Genomic DNA, 22,078 nt, shown 5'->3' with positions numbered 1-22,078 from the left:
AAATCAGTCCTGAATATTCATTGGAAGGACTGATACTGAAGCTGAAGCTCCAATACTTTGGCCACCTGATGCAAGGAGCCGACTTATTAGAAAAGTCGCTGATGCTAGGAAAAATTGAAGGCGGGAGGGGAAGGGGACAACAGAGGGCGAGATGGTTGGATGGCATCACTGACTTGATGGACCTGAGTTTGAGCAAGCTTTGGGAGTTGGTGATGGACAAGGAAGCCTGGCGTGCTGTGGTGCGTGGAGTTGGCAAGAGTCGGACGTGACTGAGCGAGTGAACTAACTGAACTGATAATCTCCATTTAATATGACATTTTATCATACTTTATTCCTTTAAATACTGTTTCCTTTAGTTCACTGAACATATTTGAAATGGATACTTGGAAATCCTTGTGTGTTAAGTCTGACATCTGGGCTCTGTTGGGTAGTTCATCTTGCCTGCTGTTTTCCTCCTGTATGGATCATTCTTTTCTATTTCTTTGCATGTTTCATAACTGGTGAAGACTGGGCATTTTCATTTTTTAAATTTATTTTTATTCATGATCAACTGGAACTTATTCTAGGTTTGCAAGAATAGTTCAATAACCACATATCAGTCAATGTGAACACTGTATTTCCAAACTAAGGATAAAAATCATATGATCATCTCAATAGATGCAGAAAAATACACTTGACAAAATTCAACATTGATTTCTGATAAAATCACTCAACACAATGAGTATAGCGGGACCATACTTCAACATAATAAAGGGCTATATGACAGGTCCACAGCTAACATCATGTTCATACACAATCATGGAAAGCTGAAAGATTTTCCTTTATGATCAGGAACAAGACAATGATGCCCACATTTTTATTAACCAAGGAGTGAAAGATGTATACACTGAGAACTATGATGTTAATGAAAGAAGTTGAAGAGAAATAGAAAGATGTATTGTGCTCATGGATTGGAAAAAAATAATATTCTTAAAATGCCCATCCTACTCAAAGCAGTCTACAGATTCAGTGCAATCGCTATCAAAATTTTGATGGTATTTTTCACGTAATAGAGCAAAAATTCTAAAATTTGTATTTCCTAGTGTTATCTTGGGGTTTTCCAGGTAGTACAGTGGTAAAGAATCCAGCTGCGGACACAGGAGATGCAAAAGATGCAAAAGATCCCCTGCAGAAGGAAATGGCAACCCACTCTAGTGTTCTTGCCTGGAACATTCCATGGACAGAGGAGCCTGGTGGGATACTGTCCATGGGGTTGCAAAGAGTCAGACATGACTGATCGCACACATACACACAGTGTTATCTTATGTAATCATTATGCATTTATCAATACTAAGAAATTAACATTGATACATTACTATCAACTAAACTTCATTTGAATGTAAGTCATTTTTTTCACTGATGTCCCAAGATTCCACATTGCACTCAGTCATTTCCTGTTTATCAAACTTTTAAGTTTATCAGACATGTCCTTATTGCTCCTGGTGGTTTTGAAGAATATTGGTCAGGTATTTTGTAAAAAGTTATTCAGTTTGGATTTGGCCAGTGTTTTCTCCTGATTCAATGGGGTTTGGGGGAAAATTGGGGGACAAACCAGTTTTTGTAAGAATACCATAAAAGTGATGTGTCTGTCTCATCACAATTTATCAGGAGATGTATGATGTCAGCATGACTTAATACTGATGACATCAGCTTTGGTTACTAGGTTAATTGATGTCTGCCAGTTTTCTCTACCATAAAGTTATTGCTTTTCCATTTCTATTCTACTTTCTATACTCTGTTTATTAGAAGAGAGTCACTAAGTCCAGCCCACACATAACAGGAGGGGAGTTAAACTTCACCTCCTAGTGACAGAAATAAAGAACTTTCAGACATACATTAGAATATGTATGATGCATACAGTAAGTTTTTGAGACATATCTATAAGGCAATGTCAAAGTCTAGCATATCCAAAAATTCTTACAAATGAACTACTCAACAGCAACAGCATAATGGCAGAGCTAAGGAGTTTCTGCTTTTAAAATCAACAAAGGATATGGATAGGAAGTTGCCAGAAAAGGACTTTAAAACTCCACTTGGTGAAGAGAAGTTCAATTTACTAGTAAACCAAAAAAGTGTGAATTAAAGCAATGAAATACAAGGATTCACGCCAGTCACTCTTAAGGACATGAGTTACAATGTGGATATGAAACTTCTGTTCTAGCTCAACTTCAAGAAGATTGTTGACACACAAGTTGGAATGGTTCCAATAGCCTACCCTGAAAAATGCTTCAGAATGACTGGAATTCATTTGTAAAAACAACAAGGGAAGTATCAGAGTTTTCCATTTAGATCAACAACTTTAAATTCTTAGCCTTAAAAATTCAGAGACATCAGTGGTTCCCCTTGCTTGTGGTTTCTTAATCCACTCAGCAACATGCACCTTAGCTTGTTTGAGCTGGCCAAGGAGTACATGAGTGGAAGCTACAGGAAAATGTAGTTATCTAAGGCACAATTTCTCCTGTCAGCCAGGCATATACGGATCACCGAACATATCTCTGCCCATTGCTGTGTTATGGCGGATCTTGCCACCAAGAGTTTAAAGGGGATGGAAGTGGATACATAGGAAATTCTTCAGGAAAACTGGATGTTTTAGATAATATGTTGTAGTAAGTCTTCTCACTCCCCCTTCTCTGGGGCTTGTTATTTGCTTGTTTATTTGCTAAGTGAATAAAGGGATTTGTTGACTGTGATTATGGAAGAACTGATATTATGTGACTTCTGAGTCTAAGTCACAGAAGATGACACTGCTTCTGTCTGATTCTCTTGACATCCTTGCTCTTGGAATTCAGCTGCTGTGCTGTGAGAAAGCCTGTGTATAGCACATTGGGAGTCTAATGTAAGGAATCAAAACCTCTGGCCTTTAGCCCTGGCCGAGCTTCTAAATGATGGCCAACACCTATCAGCCAGTCATGTGAGTGACTTGGAAATGGATCTTCCAACCTCAACTCAGCTTGCCCAGAAAATGCCGTGGAAAGAAGATTCAAACTGTCTTTGCCAATTTCTGAGAGAATAGATTCATGAGCAGAATTACTATTATTGTTTGAAGGCACTAGGTTATGAGGTGCTTTATTATTTATAATTTTTAGTGGTGACTAGAATAGGCTTTGTCAGGAGGACAGTAAAGCAGAGTTAAGACTCAACTCCTGGTCAGGATCTCCATTATAACAAGCTGACAATATTCATTTTCTTTATTTAAGAAGTTTAAGAAATGACCTAAGAGAAGTGGCTTGTGCCAGCATGGCTGTCTGGTACTCTGCTTGCAGGTGCATTTGATGGATGGAGCCCAAGAACCTGGGCCTCAGCTGAGAAACTTCATCAGCAGCTACTTTTTGTGCCTCAGACCTGCCCTCCATTCTTCCTGACCTCTCTTCTCCTGCTCGTCCCAGCCTTGGACCACCTTCTCACTCCAGCACCATCTGGCCATCCCTCGCACAATTCAGTGGTGTGCAGGAGCCAGCTCAGACCAGCTCACAAGACTCCACTATCCACATCTCTTGAAAGTAGTTGCAAGTGACCTGGGCCTTCTCTGACTCCTGAAAGCCCCTGGGAGCACTATAAGGGCATGGACGTGTAGTCCTTCCAAAGCTTTGCTCAGTGTCCTCTGACTAGCTGAGGACAAAGTGTGTGTGTGTGTGTGTGTGTGAGGGGATGTGCAATAAATTCACATGGCTGAGGAGCCAGTCAGGGTTCATGTGGTGAATGACCATAGGGAGGACCTTGGTCTTTAGCGTCTGTGGGATGAGAAGCTGCTGAAGACTGTTACATGAGGGGATGGTGTACAGGTTGGTTTTGCTGAAATAACAAAGAGCTCCAAAAATCTCGGAGGTACTTATGAAATGTATCTCTTCTTCACGTTACATGAGAACCGCAGGTGACCTGAGCCTCTGCTCCAGGTTGCAAGCCTGCTCTGCTCCTGCGCCAGTGTCCCAGGTCCAGGACCCAGGCTGCGTCCTGCTCTGAAATGAGCCTGTCTAGTGCTTAGAGAAAGTGCAGGGGCATGCAAGACCTTTCATTTCTGCGCATGGACTATTCTCTAGTTGTGGCAGGAGGGCTCAGTAGTTGTGGCATGAGGACTTAGTTGCTGTGTGATGTGTGGGATTTGAGTTCCCTGACCAAGGATGGAACCTGCATCCCCCCTGCATTGCAAGGCAGATTCCTAACCACTGAACCACCAGGAAGTCCTAAGGCTAAGGCCATCTTAAAAGAGCCTCCGGAGACTATCAAAGATGATGAAAGCCGTTAGGACACAACTATTCACTCAAAGTGTAAAGTATCTTTTTTAAAAAAGGATTTCATTGGTGTGTGGTCAATTTACAATGTTATGTTAGTTTCTTGTGTACAGCAAAGTGAATCAGTTATTTTTGTCATTGTTGTTCAGTTGCTAAGCCATGTCTGATTCTTAGTGACCCCATGGACTGTAGCATGCCAGGCTCCCCTGTCCTTCACCATCTCCTGGAATTTGCTCAGATTCATGTCCATTGAGTCAGTGATGCTATCTAACCATATCATCCTCTGCCACCCCCTTCTCCTTTTGCCTTCAATCTTTCCAAGCATCAGGGTCTTTTCCAATGAGTCAGCTCTTCGCATCAGGTGACCAAAGTATTAGAACTTAAGCGTCAGCATCAGTCCTTCCAATGAATATTCAGGGTTGATTTCCTTTAGTATTGACGCGTTTGATCTCTTGCAGTCCAGGGGACTCTCAAGAGTCTTTTCCAGCACCACAATTCAAAAGCATCAATTCTTCGGTACTCAGCCTTCTTTATGGTCCAACTCTCACATCCATCCTTGACCACTGGAAAAACCATAGCTTTGACTATATAGATTTTTGTCAGCAAAGTGATGTTTCTGCTTTTTAATTCACTGTCTAGGTTATACATATACATATACCTACTCTTTTTTTGGATTCTTTTCCCATATGGGTCATTACAGAGCACTGGGCAGAGCTTCCTGTGTTATATAGGAGGTTCTTATTATTATCTGTTTCATATATAGTAGCGTGTATATGTCAATCCCCAAATCCCAATTTATCCCTCCTCCCCTTACCCGCTGGTAACTGTGTTTGTTTTCTACATCTGTAATTTTACTTCTGTCTTGTAAGTAAGTCCATTTGTACCCTTCTTTAGATTCCAATATGTGAAGTCTCTTATGTCACATGAGCAATGCATGCTGCTGCCACAAGCAGCCTCTGTGCAGTGAGGGGCTGAGTAACAGTTGGCATTGGAAAGACGCTTTCATCATTGTTGCCAACCCACCTCTCGACCCAGCTTTGAACGCTATTCATGTTTATTTCCCAGACTTTATGGTTTGTGTGGAGTCTATGACCATGACCCCAAGAATAGATAAAGATCAGAAAGTCTTTCCCTTTTATTTCCCCTCCGTCCCTGTGATCTTCCTGCTCCAGTCCCTATAGGCCTTACTGTGGGCTTTTCTTGCATTCACTGTGATTTTGGATTGGGCAGAACCCCTGTGAGTTTTAGCTGCTGTTCTTAGATTGGCCCCCTGTGCTTTCCAGTGAGTACCTGTTGATTGTGTTCAGGGTCTTCTATTGTTTTGCCTCTCAATCTCTTACTCTGCTGACTTGGCTTCTTACACAGATGCTGACATTATGCAGGTCACGTGGCAGTTGTGATTTGTCTCCATATACTTGCACCTTGCGGCTCAAGGAGACACTTTTTCACCTAACTTTGTTGAAAATGTTGGCCCTGGTTTTTAGTTTTGCTACCTAGCTCCTCTGTTTTACATGAGGATTCAAGGAAGATACAGAATCTATGCTCCCAATGTAACCACCATTTCTCCCCAAATACTCAGAACTAGCATTCTAACAAATTCCTTGGGAGATTTGTATGCATATTAAAGCTTGGGAAAAACCGCTACAGATTCTAGGATATGACTGGCCCTTGAGGGATAGTAGTTATTAATATATACTTCTTAAAATTTGTTCAAGCAGCCCCAGAGTCATTCATCATATTGACTGAGTTTATGTTGATTTTCAACATTACTACACTAAAGACTTTTATTTAGGGTAACATTTTAAAGCAAAACCTGCTATACTTGTATTAAATTTCTGTTACTCTACTTATTCAGCTGCTTAAATTATATATACTTTTTTCCAGATGGATATGTTAGGGTAGTCCTTGCTTACCTTGCTTAAACATATTATCTAGAAGATCAATAAAATTTCCATCACTAAAGTCACGCACCGCTGTGGGGTAAGCTCCTCTTTGCAGAATCAGGGCAAATTTCAAAGAGTAAAATTTAGTTATCTCAAGACAAGACAAAGTCAGAGTTACATTTGCAATTCATTATCAATCTGTGCTTCAGAAATCCTCCGGGCAGTTCTGGTTGATTTGAACAGATGGCAAGTTTATGGAATTCAGGTATAATTTGCTTCATACACCTGATCCCAGTCTTCCCTTTCACTGCCACATTCACCCCCTCAGGGATTTATTTGTTTACTTCTTCACAGTTGGCTGTATTTTGCAGGGGTGGGGGGTGGGGGAAGGAATGCAAGTTGCAGACTTCTAAGTAAATATACCTCTTGCTTTTTTCAACTCATCTCCTGGCCCCTGACCCTTCCCTGCTGTTGCATTGCCATATTTAAGACCTGGGAGTCAAATAAGAAAAAAGTCTTCAAAAAAGATAGAAGTGATAAGTTTGAGATAGTTTAATTATTCTCATGTAGATATGCCTGGTTGGAAACTGGAGAAAATTAAAACATAGACATATAGCTACATATATGTGTAGTTATTAGAATAAAAAGTATACATAGTACATAGATTATAAAGCTGGTACAGGATAATCAAAAAGTCTTTTGCCCCAAATGTCATCAAAGTTTCTACAGTCATATTGTCTCGTATATCATTTACCGGCTCCCATGCCAGACAGGTGCACTGGGACCATAGCAGGTCCCTTTCCACAAGTTACTGGCTGATAAATGAAGTCTTCTCCATGTGCTGCAGCACAGCCAATATCAGTAGACCAAAATTAAATAGGTAAATGGAAAGCAGCATGCATTCAGTGTAGCTGAGAGGATTGCCAAAAAAAGAGAGTAGTTTTGCATCAAAATTGATTACTGAGTTGTCCTCTAAATCTAATTGCTCCATGGTCTATCTAGCCAGATAGTTCCACATCTTCTTATAACCCCAATACATTTGTCAAGTATGACTCAGGTAGAATTATGCCTTCATGAAACCCAGATTTGACTTTGTGAATATATGTTTATAATTTTAATGAAGTCCATTTATCAGTCCCTAACTTTATTGTTCATGCTTTTTGCATTTTACTTAAAAAAATCTTTGCTTACACCAAGATCAGGCAGATATTTACCTGTGTTCTCTTAAAATTTTATAACTATTTTCATTTAGTCCCACCTTTAATTGGTTTTTGTGCTTGGATATGATGTGAGAGAGGCATTCGTATGTAATATTTTCCATATGGATGTTCAGTTGTCCTAGCATAATTTATTAAAAAGGTCATCTTTCCCTCTACCACAGTGCAGTTTATCTTTGCATTAGTCAACTAGTTGACTGTGTGCAGATCTGTTTTTGATCTGTAGTTTGTTCCACTGCTATATTCTTTTCTTCCTCGCCAGTATCATACTTTCATAAGAAATGCAACTTCATGATAATCTTGCTGTTTGGTAATACAGGACCTCCAGCTTGTTCATCTTCAGTTGCCTTGGCTACCCTTTTAGTTTTGTAATTCCATGTAAACTTTAGAGTCAGCTACAAAAAAGTGTGCTAGGATTTGGATTTATATTGCATTAGATCTATAGATTATTCTGGGAAAAATTGATGTCTTCAGAATATTGAATGTCCTAATCTAAGAGTGTGAATCTATCCCTCCCTAATTTTTTTTTTTTAAGATCTTTAATTTATCTCAGCAGATTACTAAGGCTATAGTGAAGGGTCTTGCACATGTTGTGTTTAATTTATTCCTACATATTTGACATTTTGTGATGTTAATGTAAATGACATTTTAAATTTTGTTTTTAAAATTTGTTGCAGACTTACAGAAATGACCTTTGTATCCAACAACCTTGCTAAATTCAATTGTTAATTCTAGTAGTTTGTAGTGTCTTTTGACCTTTTGGATGTACATAATCATGTTGAAATGCTTAATGACAGTTTGTCTTCTTTTTAATCTTCACATCTCACTTGTTTTATGTTCTTTCATCCTTTCTTGTTTTTTTGGTTTTAATTTGAATTTTTATTGTTTGATTTTTTTCCCCTCTAGTAACTGGTTAGTTTTACACAAGTCAGTTATGCATTGTTTTACCTTTCTTCTGGTGGTAACTCTAGCAGTTACAATATGCATTCTTGACTTGGCTTCCCTGGTGGCTCAGACGATGAAGAATCTTGATTTACTACAGTTTGGTAAAAATTACCTGGAGAAGGCAATGGCACCCCCCTCTAGTAACTCTTGCCTGGAAAATTCCATGGACGGAGGAGCCTGGTAGGCTGCAGTCCATCGGGTCGCTATGAGTCGGACACGGCTGAGTGACTTCACTTTCACTTTTCACTTTCACACATTGGAGAAGGAAATGACAACCCACTCCAGTGTTCTTGCCTGGAGAATCCCAGGGACGGGGGAGCCTGGTGGGCTGCCGTCTATGGGGTCGCACAGTCGGACACGACTGAAGCAACTTAGCAGCAGCAGCAGCAAAAATTACCAGGGCTTCCCTGATGGTTCAGTGGTAAAGAATTTGCCTACTAATGTAGGAGACGTGGGTTCGATCCCTGAGTTGGGAAGATCCCCTGGAGAAGGAAATGGCGACATACTTCGGTATTTTTGCCAGGAAAATCCCATGGACGCAGGAGGCTGTTGGGCTGCAATCCATAGGGTCACAAAGAGTCAGTCGATCATGACTTAGTGACTAAACGACGACAAAAATTACTACTTTTACCACTTTCCCAGTAATGTTAGGATCTTATGATACTTTAACTCTCTTTACCCTCTTCTGTATTTTGCATTATTTTTGTCAAAAGCATTATTCTATGTAATTTTAAATTCCACAAGATAGTTAATATTGTTTTATTGAGTTTGTGTTGATTAAACATATTCAAAAATTACTTTCTCCAGTGTTCTTCATTCCTTATTTCTGTCTGGGATCACTGTCCATCTGTTGAAAGAACTCCCTTTTAGGGTTTTAGTGCTTTCCTGTTGCCATGAATTCTCAGTTTTTCTTTTCTAAAAAATGTGTTTATTTCACCTTTATTTGAAAGAAATTGTTTTTCTGGGTCTAGAAATCTAAATATGTACTTCTATACCAACTACCATTTAATAGACTTACAGATAGATGAAAATTTATTGAGCTTCAAATAATTTTCATAATTTATAAAGTTGACATTGATCTTGCTGTTCTAGCCAATATCATGTAATTTCTCCAAACATCCCCTTCTTTCTAGTGTTCTATAATGGGAATAGTCTCAGATTTTAAAAGAAAAATACTTAAGAGTCAGTTTAACTTAAACCAAGTCATTTAACTTCTCTGAGCCAGTTTCATCATGTCTAAAAGGGGGGAAATATATTATTGGCTTTATTTCACTGGGAAATTATGAGGCTCTGTTGAGATCTGTATGAAAGTGCTTTGTAATATGTCAAGTACCAATCATTTAAAAAAATTTAGTGTTATTATTTACGGGAACAGAAACATTTTTAATGTATACATCCAGGATTTTCTTACAAATGCACATTTTGTTGAACACCCACAAAATGGTTAAAAAGACAGTATTCATGTATGTATGTATTGATATATACTTGGCCTTTTATGTTTGAAGTTACATAAAACACAGCTTACACAAGGTCAGTGGCAAATTTATTTCTGATCTTTCAAACAACTAATAAAAAGCGAGACCTGGCTAGTTATATAATTCAAAATACCCAGAAGGTAAAATTAACCCATTATTCAGGAGAAAAGTTCTTTCTTAACACTAAGTTCAGAAATTTCCCCTTAGTTTTCTTAATGATGTGATTATTTAAAATATTTTTCTACTGGTTTAGAGATGAGTGATTTTCATAGTTATTACAAGTTAGTGTTGGACTGATCTAGAACCTTAATATTCTGTTTCATACTCCTAAAGGGAGAATTTATGCACATTAATATGAGCTGCAGGCAACCACTCTCCCACCCTATTTGCAAATGGATTCTATTTAGAAAACCAATAAAGATGCCGGCTTCCTTTTCAAAATTCTTGGGCACACATTAGAGGGAAGGCTAGGCTAAAAAATTTAAATTTCATTTTGCATATATAACACTAACTGAACTGCCTTAGGAAGACAGTATTTATCTGCATTTTATTTTTCCTTCGAAGAGGTTAATTCAAAGATTCCTTACTACCTTTATCAAATATTTATTGAGTCCCTGCTGTGTGTAGGCATATTCTTGTTGGATTGTTTGCTCTCCTCTGACAAAAGGTGTTCATTTAGACTTACATTTTGTGCTTTCTTCTTTAATTTTTTTCCTTTATTTTTTAAAAAATAAACATGTATTTAAGTAGAAAACAAAGTGTATGTTAGTGCCTCACCTCCAGTGCCCTAGCACATCTGAGGTTTTGTATTTTGTATGATGATCAAATTTAAAAGAGGACCATTTATTCCTCATTCAGATTCTTTGATTGTGTCTTCAGGTCCCTGGCATGCATTTTGTATGAGATGTGCTGCATGAATCATGCATTCACTGGCTCCAATTTCTTATCCATTGTTTTAAAAATTGTTGAAGGAGACACTCCTTCTCTCCCTGAGAGATACCCAAGACAGCTGAATGCTATTATGGAAAGGTACGGAAAGACATGTATTGCTGCATAAACAATTTTAAATTGTACTTACATTTTAGTTCATTTGAAAAATAATCTTCTTTTTAAACATTGCAGCATGTTGAACAAGAGTCCTTCATTGAGACCATCTGCAATAGAAATTCTAAAACTTCCTTACATTGATGAACAACTACAGGTATTTAAAATGAAAGGGATATTGGGAAGTACATATTAGCATTTATATATCTTCTAGGACTTGAAGATGTGCTGCATTAAAGAATCAGTCAGAAAGGAGAAACAAGAAGTTTTTTAAAAGCTGGGGGAGATTGTTAGTAGTCAGTCTCTTTGCCAAAGAAGGTGTATGAACTCCAGTTCCCTGGTGCCCCCGATATGAGAAGTTAGAATTGTAATTTTCTCCCTAACAGCAACATCCTTCCTTAGAACTCTTGACTCACAAATCTTTCCTTGATACTTCGTAAGTGTATTCCTGCTAGTATAACAATGTACTACTAATGATGCAAAATCTGGAGGTTTCATTAGGCCTTTATTATTCTACTCCTTTATTTTGTATCCTAATAATACTTTTTATTGCTTAGCTGAGTTTATTTTGTTTTCCTGTAGATTAGACATTCTGATGCAGAGAATCTGCCTTCAATGGTAAGAACAGAAAATGATATCCTCTCAGGAGGTTTTGTTTTTGTTTGTTTGTTTTAGATTTTATAGGCTTTTGCAATCCAAATCCCTCAGGCAGATTTCCTTTAATTTTATGAATAATTTTAAGTGGACCCACAAAGCAGTGATTCACCTTCACAAATGGACATACCTTTTCACAGGAAGCAGGGATGCTGACTTGATGTGCAGTTGTTAGTTGAGCACCCAGCACTGTGCTGACACTCCAGGCCTAGGGGGGAGGTTGGTTAAATGACAGGCACAGATATGGCTTCTGTCCTTTGAAACTTGACTGCTAGTAAGAGGATCCAATAACCAAGAAAAAGTAAGCAAGTAAAAAAAATAATTGTAAACTATCAGAAGCACTAGGAAGAAAGAAAACAGGATGCTGTGAAATACAGTAAAGGGAGGGCTTTATTGGTCAGAGAAGGAGCAGGTTGACATTGCAACATCGGTGAGATAGTGAGAAGCAGCCAGCCCTACAGAAAGCCTGAGATGTTGGGATCACATGGAGTGGGTGCTACAAAGCTCTGACTTAGGTGATATTCCCTGGAGGAGGAACCCCTAAAGATGTGGGATGAGCATGACAGGACGGGGATGTGGTAGGAGCTCCCTGCTGCTTGTAGCTCTCCCCGAACATAGCTGTTCTCTTGTCTGAGGGCAGACTTCTGAGAAGAGGCTGGCTATTGTGATCAAAACCACGATGAAGGGTATGTGAGCCGACAAACAAACAATTCACAAGGTATCCAATAGATTCCCTGGGAATAGGGTGAGACAAGTGAGGCATTTGTCCTGGTGCAAAACTAAAGAGGATGCCAAGAACTCAGTAATCAAGATAAACTGGGTTGTGATGCAATGTTTAAAAAATCCAAAGTGATGCTAATAAAAAATCCATAGTAACAAAGTACCAAAAGTTCAAGGACAGGATCCAACAAGGCTAGGATTAAGGTGAAGCTAAAATGAAGCAGGGATGAAACTGCAGAGCTTTCCCAGGGATGAAAGTCCCTCCATGTCCACTGTTACTGTAGGAAAAGGCTTTTCTAGTCTCACTAGCTCTTCCCTGAGTTCCAAAATGCAGACTTAAACTGTTACTAATTAGAGAAATGAGGCAATGCAGAAACAAAAGAAAAGCAGTCAAGCAAGACAAGTAAGATAGTCTAAACAATAGTTCCATGAATCCTAGGTCTTCCCCCAAGGGATATATATATAATGACCTGTTGCATACCTTTGAGTTGTTCTGCAGAAATTAAGACCCCCTACCCAGGTGGTGACTATATGATGCCCACTAGTACGTAGACCTCAGACTGGTTGATGATTAAGATTTCCAAAACACCACCCTACCTGTCACCTCACCACCTACCAGTCCTAAGAAAGTCTGTGAGCTGCAACCCTCACCCTAAATGTTGCCTTTAAAAAACTTTCCCTAAAGTCATATTCACACTGCTATATTCAAAAGGGATAACCAACAAGGACCTATTGTTTAGCGCATGGAACTCTATTCAAAGTGCTGTGCCAGAGTGGATGGGGGTGGGGTCTGAGGGAGAATGGATGCATGTATGTGTGTGGCTGAGTCCCTCCCCTGTTCACCTGAAGCTCCCACCACATTGTTAATCAGTTATAGGCCAGTACACAAATAAAAGGTTTAAAGTTTGGAAAAAAAAAAAAACAAACCCTTCCCTGAAAGCTATCAGGGAGTTTGGGTCTTTTGAATATTAGGTGCCCGTTCTCCTTTCTTGGCACCCTGCCATAAACACTGTACTTTCCTGCACCCCAATCTGGTGTCAGTAAATTGGTTTTGCTGGCAAGTAGACCTAACGTCAGCTTGAAAAGAAAGTGAGATGGAATGCTGTAAGTTCAGGACTGGGTTTGATATTGTATTCTCCAAGGCTTTTTGTCATTAATTTTTAAAATATTATTGTATTAAAATATTATTTATCTTAGTTACTGAGTTTCTTGTGCCCCCTAAATTTGCACCTGAGAGGTGAGTGCCCCCTCACCCTAGTCCTGGCCCTGGTGATGCTGAAACTTGGCCTGTGTGGACCACTGCTAAACCAAATGTTAGAGACAAGAGTTTTGGGTGAGGTAGAGAAGAATAGTTTTATTGCTTTGTCAGACAAAGGGGGACACAGTGGGCTCATGCCCTCAAAACTGTGTGTTCCAACTCAGGGGTCCTGGTGGCTCAAACACTAAAGCATCTGCCTACAATGTGGAAGACCCGGGTTCAATTCCTGGGTAGGGAAGATCTCCTGGAGAAGGAAATAGCAACCCACTCCAGTATTCCTGCCTGGAAAATCCCATGGTTAGAGGAGCCTGGTAGGCCATAGCCCACTGGGTCGCAAAGAGTCAGACACTGAGCGACTTCACTTTTCCCTTTATAGCAATGGTTCAAGGGTGGGGTTACCGATAAGGTCAGGGTGTGTGCAGGGCCTTCACTCCTTTAGTCTGGTCTCAAGTGATCTCCTGATGAGCTTCTGTGGTCCCTGAGATTATCAATCTGTGGCCTTCTCTGTGGAATGAGGCATGCTTCCTCAAGTAGTTAACATCTTCCATTTATTCAGGGTTTTAGTTCTGCAGAAGAGCTCAGAGATACAGTTATACACACCCCTCGAGGGGGACCAGGACTCTGCACTGTTGTTTTTTGCCTACTCCTCCCTTGTCTCTGCATCCCCTCCCTTCCCTGATCAACAACTATTTGAACCTGCCCTTTGGAATCAGGGAAGGTCATGGAGGCTGAGTCTATTCCCTATCAACGAGAAACAGGTGACACAGAAAGACTTTCTTGCCCAGGAGCCCTGCAGGTTTCTGCTTGGTTTCACTGGGAGTGAAGACATTGTCCACTAACAGTCTGAGGTGGGAGAAAGCTGTGTATTCTTGGAGCTGAGAAAAGGCCTATCTGTATCTGTGTGACTGGAAGTGAGAGAGCAATATGAGGTGAGAGAGGTAGGCAGGGGCCTGACCCCACAGGAGTTGCTGGGTAATGTTTTAAACCCACTACAGAAGGAAAAATGTTACTGGTCGGTTTGATTTTAAGCCTCAGACACGGTCAATAGTATTACACATCAGAAAAGGCCCCTGGTCATTTTATGCCTCTTCATCCCTGAAGAGGATTTTAAGGCGTTTTATGGCTGTTCTTTTTTCAGGACCTGATGTGTCGATATTCGGAAATGGCCCTGGAAGACAAGAATTTGAATAGTCAGGAGGAAGCAGCTTATATAATTAATGCTGTGTGAGTAATTGCTTTATTTAAAAAAGGCCCACTGAGTATAAATGTTAAATGCATTTATCTTAAAAAGTCTATTAGTGGTAAGCTGACTGCATGTAGTATCCTAGAATTCACTTAAGTCTTGCCAAGAAATTAAGGAGCTTCAGTAACTTGATGTTTCAAATCCCTTTGCCCCAGGTGGTAGCAAATTGAAACCATAAAACTTTAAACCTCTACAAAGCTACAAAGCTTTACAGATCTGCAGGGTAGCTCTGCAGTTGCACTGTAAGTATATAAAGAAATTTATCTTTCAAGCATTTAGTGATGTTTATGCTAATGAACATTCAGATTAAGCATAAATAGCTATCACATATTGTTTGTTTAGCAGGAACTGGCAGAGTATCTATTGAAAAGTCGACATTGTGGAGTCTTGGGATAACTGAAAATAAGCCAAAATTTACTTTCTTAAGATGTACATAAGAACGAGAGAATGTGTGTTTCGTATTTCTCTCTCCTGCCTGATTCAGAGTTCCTGTACCATAACTTACAAGAGCCCAGAATACTAGCTTATGTCAGAATAGCCATGTGCCGCTGTGCAGGCAGTTACTGCACAACTCCAGGGGGCACCACTGAGAAGACCAAATCTATAATTTTGCTAACAGAACTGTATTTAATTTTGTGAGGACCCAGTGAGAGTGACAGTCCCTCCCAGAGCTGTGCAAGGCTGTGAAGTAAGAACGTAAGCCATTAGCAGCTTGATCTTCAAGGTCAAATTACACAAATAAGCTTCTCTATCTCCCAGTTCAGTGGTTTCTCAACTGTGCTATGTTTGTCTTCCATATCCACATTCAAACTGAGGGAACTGGTCCATCCAAGGTATTCAGTCATTTTTTAACGCATGGTTTCCAGTTAATATACCCTGTACCTTAAGAGATATATCTTTAGGCATGCTCCTATAACCTAGTTTTCTTGGGTTATTACCTATTTTTTCAAGAATGCTTGGAACTTCTCATTTTAGTTTATTAACAGGATACGTGAGAATAATAGATACCTTATTTTTAAAATAATGGACTTACTTTAGCTATCAATTTGCACTGTAATTGAGAAACAGTTTGCCTGACTGTGCTTACAATTTTATTGTGCTCGAATCCAATTCTTTGGGTGGTCTTTCACATTATGAGATATTGATTTCAAATTGTAACTGTTATTTTCAAGATATATGACTCTGTTTTGAGGGTTCTTTTTGGTCTTACAAAGACTAAGGGCATATGTATTCCTGAAAACTGCATGGCCCCTAGAGGTTCTGGTCTGAACTATATTCCAGAAGAATGAGAACTGCCTAGCAATCATTAAAATTTCCTCATAACGTTTCTTCAGGAGGGAGTTCAGTGCAAAAGGCATTCCACTATTGGGCCATAATCAAGCCAAATGCCATTAAGAATGTGGCTGCAGACCTTTCAGTACATTTAACATATGCACATTACTTTAACTGAAGAAAGAGGCTCTTGAATAATATTGGCTAACATTTCCAGAGGTAATGACCATATGCTTTGCTCTGTTATAAGCTCATATGCTTTGCTCTGTTATAAGCTCTTTGCCTGAATTGGCTCATTTAACCTCAAAGTGACCCCATAAAATAGGTACTATTATTATTATTATTATTTAAATGATCATAAAGAGGTTAAGTACCTTGTCTAAAGGCATATAGCATGTAGCCTAATTCAGGAGACCCTGGTTCAGTTCCTGGGTTGGGAAGATCTTTTGGAGAAGGGATAGGCTACCCACTCCAGTATTCTTGGGCTTACCTGGTGGCTCAGATGGTAAAGAATCCGCCTGCAATGCAGGAGACCTGGGTTCTATTCCCAGTTGGGAAGATCCTCTGGAGAAGGGAAAGTCTCCCCACTCCAGTATTCTAGCCTGGAGAATTCCATGGACTGTATATTCCATGGGGTTGCAAAGAATCAGACATGACTGAGTGACTTTCACTTTCACTTTAAGAGCTAGAATTTGAACCCAGTGAATGTTCTTAACCACTCAATTAATCACTATGCTGTGAAAATACCTACTGGGGAGGAGGAACTTTCAAGATGGCAGAGGAGTGAGACATGGAGATCGTCTTACATGTACATAAAAAATATGTCTGTATGTGGAACAACTCCTACAGAACATCTACTGAGCACTGGCAGAAGACCTCTAAGCTAATCTCTGTGTAACAGGGTAAGGCAAAGGAAATCAGGGAAAAAAAAAAAAAAAGCCAGAGGGATCAGGACAGAACCTGTGCTTCAGGGAGGGACCTATAAAGGAGGAAAAGTTTTCACACACTTGGAAACCCCCTCACAGAGGGAAATGGGGGCAGACAGAACCTCAGAGGGGAGCACAGCAACAGGTGAGCAGAAGGCAAAGCAGAGAGAATTCAACAGAGATCAGTGCCGACCAGCACTTCCCAGCCTGAGATGCTTGTTTGCGTGCCTGCCATGGTGAGTCGGGGCTGGGTGCTGAGGCTCAGTCTTTGGAGTCAGGCCCCAGGAAGAGGACAGGTTTAACTGCCATGAAGACAGACTGAGGGGGCTACTACAACACAGTTGAGGGAGTCCAGGGGAAAGCCTGGGCCAGCCAGAGAGACAAGGGACTTTCTAACTCTGAACGCTTGCAGATGGCAGGACACCACCTTTACAAGTACCAGAGGCAAGATGGGCCACTGCTGCAGTTCGTGACCCCGAGTGGGTATGAAGGCTGCTGCAGCTGCCACCACGCTGTGAGCAGGCAGGTTACTGCACATAGCTTACTGGGAGCCTGTGCAGCCTGGCACTGCCGAGGGACCCACAAGCTGGGGCCAGTTCCCCTTGGAGAGCACATTGCTTGCCTCAGGCTGTAGCAAATCCCTGCAGGCCTCTGCTACCACAGATACTCCTCACCCATCCCAGTTGTGTCTGCTGTGCCTCCCCTGCACCCCAGTCCGACTGAGCAAGTGAGCACTGTGCAGCTGCTGCATTTGCTTCCCCGGTGGCTCAGCTGGTAAAGAATCTGCCTGCAATGCAAGAGACCTGGATTTGACCCCTGCTTTGGGAAAATCCTCTGGAGAAGGGAACAGGCTACCCACTCCAGTATTCTGGCCTTGAGAATTCCATGGACTGTGCAGTCTATGGGGTCACAAAGAGTCAGACATGACTGAGCAACTTTCACTGTCTGGGCTGGGAACAGACAATGGAATGTGGCCTGCAAACAGGTGGGGCCAAAACCAATGCTGAACACGAGGAGCTGTGTGACCAAAGAAGAGGAAGAGAATTCACTTTTGTAGCTTCAGTTGCAGCAGGTTAAATCCCCGCAATTAGCTTGAGGCTGTGGATTTTGGTGGCAACTGTGGACTTTGGGGGCAACTGTCACCTTTGGAAGCAAGTACAAGCTAGAGTAAGACCAGATCCGAGTCTGAGCTGACTCCACAGTGCCAGCAGGTCCAGAGACCTTCCTAGAAATATTAGAGAACTTTCTGAGTAGACAGATTGGCTGGAGCTCACTATGTGGCAAGGACAACTGAGGCCACAGGAAAATATTCTTCTTACTACCACTCTCTCTTTTTTCTTTTTCATTTCATTCCATTGTTCTTTTTTTATTAGTTCTTTAATTTTTTGTTTTTACTTACTTTTTGCTTTTTTAATGCTTTAAAAAATTATTGTATTTTCCCTTATTTCTATAGTAGTTTTTCATTTTATTGTATTTTCCCCTGTGTTTTTGGTTTCTTATTTTTGCTACTCTAGTTTTTAGTGTTTGTTTTCATTTGTATGTTTGTTTATTGGTTTGATTGCCTCTTCTTTGTTGGTTCCTCTTTTTATTCTTTCTTCTTTTTTGTGTGTGTGAGTTTCATTGTGTGTTCCTGTATGTTTAGTGTTGCTTTTACCATTTGTCGTGGGGTTTTGTCTGTCCATTCTTTTTGTTTGTTTGTATGTTTGCTTGATATTTATTCTATTTCTCTCTCTGTCTTTCTCTTCTGTGCTGTGTGGCTTGTGGAGTCTTTGTGCTCCAGCCAGGGTTTGAGCCTGAATTTCCAAGGTGGAAGACGGAGTCCAGAACATTGGACAACAGCAAACTCCCGACCCCATGGAATATTAATCAGCAAGAGCTCTCCCAAAGGTGTCCATCTCAATGCTAAGACCTGACCTCACATGAAGACCAGCAAGCTCCAGTGCCAGACAATCACACCAAACAACTAGCCAAACAAGAGTACAACACTACTCTTAGCAGACAGGCTGCCCAAAGGCATGCTGAGCTCACAGACTCCCCAAAACATACCTCTGGACATGGCATTACCCTTCAGAGAGACAAGATCCAGCTCCACCTACCAGAACACAGGCACCAGTCCCCTGCCAACAGGAAGCCTTCACAAAGCACTGGTCTGACCCCACCCAATGGTGGCAGAAGTAAGAGGAACGAAAGCCTTGCAGCCTGTGAGAAGAAGACTCCAAACACAGTAAATTAAACAAAAGATAGAAAAATATGCAGCAGATGAGGGAGGATGCTAAAAATGAAAAAGACCTGAAAAAGAATTCAGAGTAATGATAGTAAAGATGATCCAAAACCTCAGAACTAAAATGGAGGCACAGATAAATAGAATAGAGACCCAGATTGAGAAGACACAGGAAATGTTTAACAAGGACCTATAAGAAATAAGTAGAGTTGCTCAGTCGTGTCCGACTCTTTGCGACCCCATGGACTGTAGCCTACCAGACTCCTCAGTCCATGGAATTTTCCAGGCAAGAATACTGGAGTAGGTTGCCATTTCCTTACAAAGGAGAAAGAAAGCTTAGGGCTCACTTGCTCAGTCAGGCTGGGGAGTAGGAGAGGTACAGCAGACACAACTGGGATGTGTGGGGAGTACCTGTAGTGGCAGAGGCCTGCAGGGATTTGCTATAGCCTGAGGCAGGTCATGTGCTCTTCCAGGGGAACTGGCCCCAGTTCGTGGGTTCCTTGGCAATGCCAGATCGCACAGGCTCCCAGGAAAGTGTGGGCAGTGACCTGACAGTCAATGATGGACACCATAATGACTGAAATAAAAATTATGCTAGAGGGAACCAATAGCAGAATAACTGAGGCAGAATAATGGGTAAGTGAACTGAAAGAATGGTGGAAATAACTGAAGCAGAGTAGAATAAAGAAAAAAGAATGAAAAGAAATGAGGACAGTCTCAGAGACCTCTGGGAAAACATTAAGTGTACCAACATTCGGATTAAGGGGTCCCAGAAGAGGAAGATTATGTGAAAAGGTATGAGAAAATATTTGAGATCATAGTTGAAAATTTCCCTAACATGGGAAAGGAAATAGCCACCCAAGTACAAGAAGCTCAGAGAGCCCCATATAGGATAAGCCCAAAGAGAAACATGCCAAGACACCTTTTAATCAAACTAATAAAAATTAAACACAAAGAAATATTAAAAACAGCAAGGGAAAAGCAACAAGTGACATACAAGGGAATCCCCTTAAGGGTAAGAGCTGATCTTTAAGCAGAAACTTAAGAATGGCAGAATATACTTAAAGTGATGAAAGGAAAAAAACCTGCAACCAATATTTCTCTACATAGCAAGAGTCACATTCAGATTTGATGGAGAAATCGAAAACTTTACAGATAAGCAAAAGTTAAGAGAATTCAGCACCACCAAAGCAGCTTTACAACAAATGCTAAAGGAAATTCTCTTGACGGGAAACACAAGAGAAAGAAAAGACCTACCAAGGGAAAAAAAAAATTGAAACAATAAAGTAAATGGTAATAGGATCATATATATCAATAATTAATCCATTTACATTGTAAATGGATTAAATGCTCCAACCAAACGACACAGACTGGCTGAATGGATACAAAAATAAGACCCCTATATATGCTGTCTACTGCTACTTCTGCTAAGTAGCTTCAGTCATGTCCAACTCTATATGACCCCATAAATGGCAGCCACTAGGCTCCTCCATCCCTGGGATTCTCCAGGCAAGAGTACTGGAGCGGGTTGCCATTTCCTTCACCAATGCTTGAAAGTGAAAAGTGAAAGTGAAGTCGCTCAGTCATGCCTGACTCTTAGCGACCCCATGGACTGCAGCCCACCAGGCTCCTCCATCCAGGGGATTTTCCAGGCAAGAGCACTGGGGTGGGTTGCCATCTACAAGAGACCAATTTCAAACCTAGGGACACATACATACTGAAAGTGAGGGGCTGGAAAAAGATATTCCACGCAAATGGAAATCAAAAGAAAGAGATAAAGAAGGACACTACATAATAATAAAGGGATCAAGAGATCAATCCAAAAAGAAACTATAACAATTATAAATATATATGCACCCTGTTAGGAGCACATCAATACATAAGGCAGTATGTATTGTAGCAGTTATAAAAGAGGAAATAATCAGTATAACAATAATAGTGGGGGACTTTAACACTCCACTGACACCAATGGACAGATTATCAAAACAGACAATAAGTAAACACAAGCCTTTAAATGACACATTGGACCGGTAGACCTAAGTGATATCTTATAGGACATTCCATCCAAAAGCAGTAAAATGCGATTTGTTATCTGGAACATTCTCTGGGGTAAATTATTTCTTGGGTCACAAATCGAGCCTTGGTAAATTTAAGAAAACTAATCCTATATCAGGCATTCTTTCTAACCACAATGCTGTAAGATTACATATCAATTACAGGGGGGTGGGAAATGTAAAAAACACAAGCACATGGAGGCTAAACAGTACACTTCTAAATAACCAATAGGTTACTGAAGAAATCAAAGAGGAAATTTTGAAAATACCTAGAAACAACTGACAATGAGAACAGAACAACTGAAAACCTATGGGACACAGTAAAAGCAGTGCTAAGAGGGTGGTCTGTAGCAATACAAGCCTACATCGGGAAACAAGAAAAACATCAAATAAACAACCCAGCCTTAACCTAAAGCAACAAGAAAAAGAAGAACAAAAAAACCCCAAATTTAGTAGAGGAAGGAAATCATAAAGATCAGAGCAGACATACTAAGGGCAGGGAAAGATAGAGGGCAGGAGGAGAAGGGGGCATCTTGGACTCAATGGACATGAGTTTGAGCAAACTCTGGGAGACAGTGAAGGACGGGGAATCCTGGCATGCTGCAGTCCATGGGGTCACAGAGTCAGACACGGCTGACTGAACAACAACAACAAGAGCAGAAATAAATGAAGAAGAAATGAAGAAAATAATAGCAAAGATCAATAAAAACTAAAAGCTGTTTCATTCCAAAGATAAACAAAATTGACAAACCATTAGCCAGACTCACCAGTAAAAAAGGGAGAAGACTCAAATCAATAAAATGCGAAGTGAAAAAGAGTTTACAATGGAAAACACAGAAACACAAAGGATCGTAAGAGCCTACTATGAGCAACTATATGTCAATAAAATGGACAACCT

At 40.4% G+C, this 22,078-nt stretch overlaps 1 protein-coding gene across 5 annotated transcripts in view; it reads left to right on the top strand.

Moving 5' to 3' along the window:
- NEK11 (NIMA related kinase 11) overlaps positions 1-22,078 on the top strand; it is a 272,469-nt gene that overhangs the window by 95,452 nt on the left and 154,939 nt on the right. For 4 of the 5 annotated variants that reach the window (XM_065942795.1, XM_065942796.1, XM_065942800.1 and 1 more), the window contains 4 exons: positions 10,668-10,817; positions 10,911-10,989; positions 11,415-11,450; positions 14,603-14,688. In XM_065942795.1, coding sequence (XP_065798867.1) covers positions 10,668-10,817; positions 10,911-10,989; positions 11,415-11,450; positions 14,603-14,688 — 351 coding nt within the window. The remainder of the gene's footprint in view (positions 1-10,667; positions 10,818-10,910; positions 10,990-11,414; positions 11,451-14,602; positions 14,689-22,078) is intronic. The other variant, XM_065942797.1, reaches the window with a different exon arrangement.

The sequence above is a fragment of the Muntiacus reevesi genome, chromosome 8 (assembly GCF_963930625.1).
Source record: "Muntiacus reevesi chromosome 8, mMunRee1.1, whole genome shotgun sequence".
Taxonomy (NCBI): domain Eukaryota; kingdom Metazoa; phylum Chordata; class Mammalia; order Artiodactyla; family Cervidae; genus Muntiacus; species Muntiacus reevesi.
Note: the sequence above shows the minus strand (reverse complement) of the source record. Positions and strands in the feature narration are given on the sequence as shown.